An 8,695-nucleotide genomic window follows, 5' to 3' on the forward strand; every position below is an offset into this window, starting at 1 on the left:
TGAGCCCCTGGGGTCAGCCCCACGTACTGTGTGCCAAGCATCGGTGCCCATCCCCGCTGGCGGCAGCCCGGGTATCGACACCTTAATTATGACATCTGATTGCCATGGATCGGCCTTCCCTGGGGCTGCACTCACTTCCCTGACCTTTGAACGCGGTTTATGGAGCGAAAACACCACCGAGATGATAACACGGCTGGTGGGGGCAGTTGAGGGAGCGGGCGGCCCCTCCCTCGCCACCCCTTGCCCCCCGAACCAGGAGGCAGCTCTGTGGGAAACGGAACAAAGCCTGCTGTGCCAACAAAAGCCCAGGGGCTTCCAGCGTGTTCTCAGATTGTGCAGCCAGCTCTGCTAATTCCAGAACTTTCTCACAACACACACGCCAGGAAGCCCGGCCCCAGGAGCTCTACCTCCTGGCTGCCTCCCCTCTTTGGGGTGGGCCTGTGATGGCAAGGAAGCACCTGGGCAGGGAGCGCCTGGTGTCCAGCTGGCATGTTGCTCCCCGCAGCCCTGCAGCAGCGTGCAGTACCGTGCAGGGCAGGCCAGGCCATGCTGGGGGCGCGGCAGGGCTGGGGGGGGTCGCTGGGGGGCGCAGCAGGGCTGGGGGGGTCACTGGGGGGCGCAGCAGGGCTGGGGGCGCGGCAAGGCTGGGGTGGGGGTCACTGGGGGCGCGGCAGGGCTGGGGGCGCGACAGGGCTGGGGTGGGGGTCACTGGGGGGCGCAGCAGGGCTGGGGTGGGGGTCGCTGGGGGGCGCGGCAGGGCTGGGTGGGGGTCACTGGGTCACTGTCCAACCGCGCTGCCCGTGTCCCCGCAGAAGTGCGTGTACTGCCGGAAGCGGATGAAGAAGGTGTCGGGCGCCTGCATCCAGTGCTCCTACGAGCACTGCTCCACCTCCTTCCACGTGACCTGCGCCCTGGCCGCCGGCGTCCTCATGGAGCCCGACGACTGGCCCTACGTGGTCTCCATCACCTGCCTCAAGCACAAGCCCGGGGGCCAGACGGTGAGCAGAGGGCCCTCGTCCCGGAGCACCTCCTGCCTCCTGCCTCCTGACCCTGCCCGTCCAGCATGCCCTGCCCACTGACCCTGCCCGTCCAGCATGCCCACCCCACTGACCCTGCACGTCCAGCATGCCCACCCCACTGACCCCGCCCTGCACGTCCAGCATGCCCACCCCACTGACCCTGCACCTCACTGACCCTGCATGTCCAGCATGCCCACCCCACTGACCCTGCACCTCACTGACCCTGCATGTCCAGCATGCCCACCCCACTGACCCCGCACGTCCAGCATGCCCTGCCTACTGACCCTGCACGTCCAGCATGCCCACCCCACTGACCCTGCCCGTCCAGCATGCCCACCCCACTGACCCTGCACGTCCAGCATGCCCACCTCACTGACCCCGCCCTGCACGTCCAGCATGCCCCGCCCCTGCCCGCCATGCCCCGCCCACCATGCCCCTCCTGCCCTGCACTGACCCCGCCCCTGCCGCAGGTGCAGCTCCTGCGGTCGGTGTCACTGGGCCAGGCCGTGCTGGCCAAGCACCGCAGTGGCCTCTACTACCGTGGCCGTGTCATCGGCACGGCCACACAGACTTTCTACGAGGTCAACTTTGACGACGGCTCCTACAGCGACAACCTGCACCCCGAGAGCATCACGGTAGGCCAGGGGCCCGTGGGGTGCCGGGGGGGTCACCGGGCCCGATGCCCCCGCTCACTTGTCACCCACCACGCAGAGCAGGGACTGTGTGCGGCTGGGCCCCCCGCCCGAGGGCGAGCTGGTGGAGCTGCGGTGGACGGACGGCAACCTGTACAAGGCCAGGTTCATTTCCTCCACCACGAGCCACCTCTACCAGGTGAGCGAGCCAGGACAACGAGCCAAGGCCCGGGGCTTCTGCTTGCTGACCTGCTGTGCGGGTTGGGCACCCCTGGCTTTTGTCTTGACCCTGACGGCTGGGGCTGTGGAGCTTGGGCCCCTGCCGTGCCCTTTGCCCCTGGCAGATGGTGGGTGGGGTCTCCAGCTGGCAGCATCTCCCTCCCGTGTGCCACCCCCAGCATCCCCAGCAGCTGGGCCCAGGGGACGCCCCCTACCCCTCGCCACCTGCTGGCAAGGTGTCACCCAGGGCAGCACCTATCAGGCCATGGGTGCAGGAGCCACACGGGGTGGCACACACTGGAGCAGGAAAAACTAGTTGGGGGGCTGCCATTCGGGGTAATGTGGGGCATGCCTTGTACTCCCATCCTCACCCCAGAATCCGGGGCAGTGGATTCAGGGCCAGTCTGGGACAGCCTCGCCCCCAGAGGCACCTGCCCTCGCCAGTGGGGGCACGACAGGGTCCACAGTCCAGAGGGACCACAGAAACTCGCCACGGGGCCGCAGCTCTGCAGGGGTGACAGTCTCTCTTCTCTCATCCATGGCTCTGGCCTCTGTGGGGTCTCTGGGGACCCCCGTGGCACTGTGGGGCAGCATACTGTTGCAGGGGCCTGTGCTGAGTGGGTGGAGGCTGAGGTCCCGCCAGGCTGGGCCAGGCCCCAGGCATCCACCCTGCCCATGCTGACGGCCAGTGCCTCCCACGTGGGCGGCGGCAGTGGGTGCTGCGGGGTGCGCTGTGGGTGCCCGGAGCCGTGGCACCTGCCCAGCCCTGAGGACCGCGTCCCTCCCGCTCTCCCTCTGCCACAGGTGGAGTTTGAGGACGGGTCCCAGCTGACGGTGAAGCGAGGGGACATTTTCACCCTGGAGGAAGAGCTGCCCAAACGCGTGCGGTCCCGGCTGGTGAGCGTCCCCTGCCTGCGCCACGCCCGCCTCAGGCCCCCCAAGAGCTTGGTCCCACTGGCTGAGGGGTCCTGGGCAACGCCGGCGCTAACCACCGTGCTCTCTGCTCCCCCCGCAGTCACTGAGCACCGGGGCCCCGCAGGAGCCGGACGCCCCAGGAGAGGCCAAGGCCGCCAAGCGCCCGCGGGTGGGCGCCGAGGACGCGGGCCAGAGCCTCGACTACCTGGCCTTCATGGAGAACCTGCTGCAGGCCCAGGCCCAGCCCGGGGCCCCCTTCTAGGACAGCCACCCGCGCCACCCTTTCCCCCACGCCCCGGCCAACAGGCCTGGGCGCTGTGCGCTGTGCTGGGCAGCCCGTGGCCAGGCCGCCCATCCGCCCGCGAGGCGCAGGGGGCCTGGACCCCTCGGCTGGCGCCGGCCGGGACTCAGGGAGCGGGGCCGCAGGCTCGCGCCGCCCGCCCAACTACTCAGATTTGTAAACCTTGTTAGGCTCTTCTCCAAAAGGTGCTACCGCGTTCGTCTCCCGGTGCCGAGGGCGCACCGCCCGCCGAGGGTTCTCCACAGGCCAGGCCAGAGGAAAACGCCCCGGCCCTCCACCTCTCCCGGGCCATTTCCTGCATCTGTGGCTTTACAAGACACACACACACACACACCCTCTTTCTCAGAACCAGGATGCGCTACAAGGCATCACCTCCTTGGGTTTTTTCCTTTGTTAACCTTTTCCAATCTGATTTTCCCCAGCACAGGTAGTTGGGGGGGCTGCACGGCCACCCGGAGCCCCCGGCGGGCCCGGGAGCAGGGCCAGGGGTGCCCTTCCTGTCGCTGTGTTGGCTGTCGGGAGGTCAGGCCCGTGCAGCGCCCCCAGCCCCCGTCTCCCATCCCATCATTACCCCACGGCCGCGGAGAGCCTTCCACAGAAGCTTCCAGGGCTGCCCCGCCCTCCCTCCGAGCGGTGGCCCACCAGGGGCCCAGGAACAGGTGGGCACGGTTGCACAGGGCCTCCCGGTGACCCAGAGCTCGCACGAGACCACGTGTCGCCGGCTCCTCACAGGCGTGGGGTGCACAGAGGCCCCTCCGGGGACCCAGACGCAACGCGGCCTCCAGAGCCACCGTCCCACACCCAGGGGGACCCACGCCTGCCTGTGGGCCAGCCGGGCCTGGACCCAGGGGGCTGTGTAAGATACCGCGCCAGGGAGCTTGGCCAGGCCCCAGAACCTGGGGCGGGGGGTCCCCGCATGGCAGCGGGGGTCACAGGACTTGGAAGACACTATTTATATCATACCGACCCAGGGGGGCGGCCGGCCTGGCGTGTACCTGCCGCCAGGGCTTCTGGACGCCCCCACGCCCCACCCCGCCCCGAGATTAAGGATCTGTTGTGTTTTGGCCTTTCATGAATTAAAGGCCCCGCCTTGTGCAAAGCCCCAGTCTGCGTCCCGGCCTGCGTCTTCATTTCTGGGCCAGCGTGGGGTGGGTGGGTGGGCAGGCGGGCAGCACCACCACCACCTGAGGTCCCGGGGAGCATTGACCCCGGCGGCCTCGGCCGGGCCCCTGGTGGGCGTGGGCACCTGCCTGGTCGCCAGCCCTGGTCTGAGGGGCTGGAGAAAGCGGATTATCTGAGGTCAGGGGCAGCCGGGGGGGGGGTTGGGGGGCAGCTCAGAGGAGCCACTTCTCCAGTTCCCACCAACCGTGTGGGCCGCGGAGGCCAGACCTCGTGCTTGGACGGGCCCTGGCCGGCTCCGCGAGCTCAGGCCTGGTGGGAGATGGGCAGTGGGGCATGAGGCCCAGGAGCTGACTGCCACAGGCCACGCCCAGCCCTGCCCCGAGTCCTGCCCAAGCGTCCTGCCCGGGGAGGCAGCGGTGATGGCCGCGGTGCCTGGCCTTCTGCAAGCCCTGCTTGGAGTTGGTCCCCCATTCTCTCTCTCTCTCTCTCTCTCTCCCCCTCCCTCTCTCTCTTTCTCTGATTTTCAAACATAAGCAGCAAGGTGTGTGTGTCATGCCCTCTCCCACGGAGGCTCCCCCATGCACCCTGTGTCCCCACCAGGGTCCCCCCCACAGCAATGAGCCATCCTCAACACCTCGCAGGGTGAATCCAACCCGGAACCCCAGGACAACACGAGGAGACGGTCTCCCCCTGGCCGGGGCGGAAGCCTGCAGCTCCATCCCGGTCTCCCTGGTGGGGGCTGGCCTGGCTGGCGGTGGGATTATCGGCTGCAGGTGGGATTATGGGCTGCAGGTGTGTGGGCGCCGCCCCCAGCCCGAGGCGCTCCCAGCTTCCCCTGCACTCCCAGGATGCCGTGGGAGGGAAGGCCGCCCCTCGCCCAGAGCCCCGAAGACACCGCTTGGCTTGGGGAGCCTCAGCAGACGCCCAGCCCCCCGCAGGAACCGTGAGCAGTCCCCCCTCTCCTGGGCCCAGGTCCCCCCACCTCTCAGTGCCCCGTGAGGCCTTTCCCACCCCCGGGGACCCACCAGAGCCTCCCCGTCTTCTGCCGCTGCTGCCAGCAAGCCCTCCTGGATGCTGCAGTTCTGGGTACACTTTTATGTTTAAATTATTTGCAAGAAAAAAAAAATTATTTGCCAGGCACACCGAGATCTCCCCCACCACACACACACACACACACAGCTGTGCCCGGGGCCGGGCGGGACTGGCCAGGGGAGGCGGGCAGACAACTCGGCCTCCCACCTTCCTGGAGCCCCCAGGGTCCCCCAGCTACAGGCCCGCCTCGGCCGGGCTGGGTCGGCCCCGGTCCAGGTCCACTCCTGCTCCCGAGCAGGACGGCAGCCTGCTGGGCCGGAGACCCCAAGGGAAGGGCACCCACATAGTCCGTGATTGAACCCTGCCGAGGTCAGGCCGGCAGCCGTGCATTCCCGCCTCCCGGGGACGCACCTGTGCTTCTTATTACTGACCCTGATTAAACAAACACCCTGGCTCCAGTTAGATTATTACAGAAGGGAAAATGCCAAACTCGGGCCACGACCATGGGTGTTTGTGTGGCCCTGGTCACCACCAGGTAGGCGGTGGGGCAGCCGGGCCTGGCACTCCCACGGAGGCCAGAGCCACTGACCCCGCATAAGGTCATTTCACAGTAGGAAATTCCTCACCTGCCAGCTGCCACCACTTATTCCAGAACATTCCACTGGCCCTGGAAGCAGCCAGGTCACCTTGCCCTGGCAACCCCTGGATCCCTCTGTCCGGGATGTTTGCTGTCCGGTGTTGCGTGTCCCCGTCTCTCTGGAGGGTCTTCCTTGGACCCCCACCATACTAGCGGCTGTGCCCCTGGAGGGGTGGGCCTGGCCAGGCCCCCCGAGGATCGGCAGGCATGACTGGCAGTGTGGAGGGGCGCGCCCCATGCGTCCTGCCAGACTCCGGGGGCGGTGGCGGGGTCTCCCCCGTGGGTGGTGGGGGACCCCATCCCAGAAGCAATGGCCTCTGCCTCCTGGCGTGAGCAGGGAGCCGCGTGGCTGCTTGGGGAGGGCCAGTGCCACGCTGCGGGGGTTACACCAGCTCCCCAGGGACCCCCGGATCTGAGGGGTACAGCTCAGCTCTGTGCATGCTGGAAGGGACGGGGTTAAACCAGACCCGAGCCCGGACCCTATTCACATCGCCAAAAGCCCTGGGGAGAGCGAGCCCCCTTTGCGGGGGCCCCGTGCCTTTGTGGGGCTCCCCCTCCGCACGCCCTCCCTTTGTCTGGAAGCCTGAGAGGGCCCGGAGCGGGCAAACCCTGGCCATTGTCCGTGCTGATTGAAATGCAAGAAGAAAACGCAAATCCACCTCGGGCCGCAGTGGATTCAGCTGCTTGGGTCTAAGCAGGTGAAGAAAAACAGCCTTTGAGAATGCTTGAAAAAGCGTTCTTTCTGCTTCCAGTCGGCTGTGCTGGAGCCAGCTCGGGGCCTCGGCCGGGAGACCAGGAACGCCACAGCGCGGTCCCGCGGGCGCGCCCGTTCACCCCACGCTTGGTCCTTTAGGAAGCGGGTGGGGCCTGGCATGGTAGCCTAGTGGCTAAGGTCCTCTCCTTGCATGTGCCAGGATCCCATACGGGTGCCGATTCGTGTCCCGGCTGCTCCACTTCCCACCCAGCTCCTGCCTGTGGCCTGGGAAAGCAGTGGAGGACGGCCCAGAGCCTCGGGACCCTGCACCCGCGTGGGAGACCTGGAAGAAGCTCCTGGCTTTGGCACTTGGGGAGTCAAGCTGCTCCCCCACTCACCCCTGACTTGATGGAGTGACTGTGGGAGTCATTGGTGGGGTGAACCCCTGATTGGGGGTGGCAGTGTTGGGGTGCTGTGGGAGGCGTTGGCATCAGCTGGCTCCAAGGGATGGGAGGGGGCTCTAGGCTTTTGGGGGGGTCCCGGCCCTAGGTTGCCATGGCAACAGTGCAATGCACGGGGTCAGGTCCTCCAGGAACCGGGGGTATGCCAGGCCCCATCTTGGATCCTGCAGGTCCCAGCCAGTTCCCCAGCCTGCTGACTTGCTGGTGGGTGGGGCTTGGGATGGCCCCTCCCCTCCCTGGGCTGGCTCCACCCCCTCCCTGGGCTGGCTCCGCCCCTCCCTGGGTCTGGCCTCCAGTGGGGGACACCCCGCTGCTGGCTGCCCACCTGCCCACCCTGGCGCTGCTTCCAGCCCTGCCACCCAGCAAGGCGCCTGCAGGGGTGCTGGAGGGTGACCATGCCTGCGCTTGGTCCTGGGACCCCCAGGGAGCCCCCGGCTGGCGGAGCAGACCCCTAGACAGGAGACTGACTCTCCATCCTCTGTTTCCCATGAGTCTGGCCTGGCGCGATGTCCAAAGCCAGACCTGCAGCAGTGGAGTGGAAGGTTGGGGAAGAGGAGGTAACAGGCTGTGGGGGCGCCCGGGGGGACCGCAGGCGGGGCCAGCACAACTGTGCTCAGCCCTGACCCGGGCAGGAGGTCTGACCCCCTGGAAGCAGCGGGTGGTGCCCGCGTGCTTGGTCCTCGGTGCCGCCTTCCTGTGGGAGAAATCTGGAAGGCTGCGGCTCCTGGGCCGGCCCTGGGGAGCGAGCCACCCCACGGGAATGGGAACCTTGCTTCTCCGGCCCCCAAACGGGCTCCCTGCAGGTGGGGCAGCTGGAGGCTGCGTCGGGGCAGGCTGGTGGTGCCCACTTGGCTGCTGCGCGGGTCAGCAGGTGCCCATCCCCATGGTCGGGGTGGGAGGGGGGAAGGTCTTCCAGCCCCCGTGTTATGGGGTCACCACCCCGTGTTATGGGGTCACGTGTCCTGGTGCTCTGTGCTTTGGGGGCCCACGGGCCAGCTGTGTGGTGTCGTGTAGGGCTGTGATGGGGGGTCCCAGCTGTTCTCCGGCAGACTGGGGGGGTCACAGGGACGCTGGGGCGTCGTCGCTGGAGGGGGTCACACGGATGCTGGGGCATCGCTGGAGGGGGTCACACGGATGCGGGGTGTGTGCGGCTGGCAGGGGCTGGCTCAGCAGACGGGGAGTCTCCCAGCAAAGTGGGGGACCACAGCTGCAGCCCTCCCCTCCCCCAGGCCCCCTTGCACCTGAGCCCCCCGCTGAAGGAGGTCCAGCCATGGGACTGAAGCGGAGGGGAAGAGATGACAACGGGACCCCCGCTGTGTCCCCCAACCCCAGGGCCCGTGTCCTTGCTGAGGGTGGGGCTTCCTGCTCCCCTCCACTCGTGGGGCCCCCACATCCCGTCTCCTTGTGTCAGCACGGTAACTGGTGTGTCGGGCAGGGTGACCTGGACGAGCCGTGCAGCACGTCGGCCTCGGTCACGGTGGCCGCGACGAGCGCTCGGCCTCCAGCGTGGTGCCTGGGCCGAGGTTGCCAAAGACCCAGGACTCCACACGGAGTCAGCCAGCAGGTGCCAGGCCAGGACCCCCTGCTCCCCCAACAGGCATCGGTCTCCCACGCGGGTGCAGGGCCCCAAGGCTCTGGGCCGTCCTCCACTGCTTTCCCAGGC

At 67.7% G+C, this 8,695-nt stretch overlaps 1 protein-coding gene across 1 annotated transcript in view; it reads left to right on the forward strand.

Moving 5' to 3' along the window:
* Positions 1 to 3,414, forward strand: part of KDM4B (lysine demethylase 4B) — a 45,679-nt gene extending 42,265 nt beyond the window's left edge. The window contains exons 19-23 of the mRNA XM_040990665.1: positions 813 to 998; positions 1,490 to 1,654; positions 1,731 to 1,850; positions 2,675 to 2,767; positions 2,886 to 3,414. Of these exons, the coding sequence (XP_040846599.1) occupies positions 813 to 998; positions 1,490 to 1,654; positions 1,731 to 1,850; positions 2,675 to 2,767; positions 2,886 to 3,047 (726 nt within the window). The 3' untranslated portion in view covers positions 3,048 to 3,414. The remainder of the gene's footprint in view (positions 1 to 812; positions 999 to 1,489; positions 1,655 to 1,730; positions 1,851 to 2,674; positions 2,768 to 2,885) is intronic.
* Positions 3,415 to 8,695: the final 5,281 nt, after the last annotated feature.

Source organism: Ochotona curzoniae, unplaced genomic scaffold (assembly GCF_017591425.1).
Source record: "Ochotona curzoniae isolate NIBS_2020 unplaced genomic scaffold, NIBS_Ocur_1.0 contig_605, whole genome shotgun sequence".
Lineage (NCBI taxonomy): Eukaryota > Metazoa > Chordata > Mammalia > Lagomorpha > Ochotonidae > Ochotona > Ochotona curzoniae.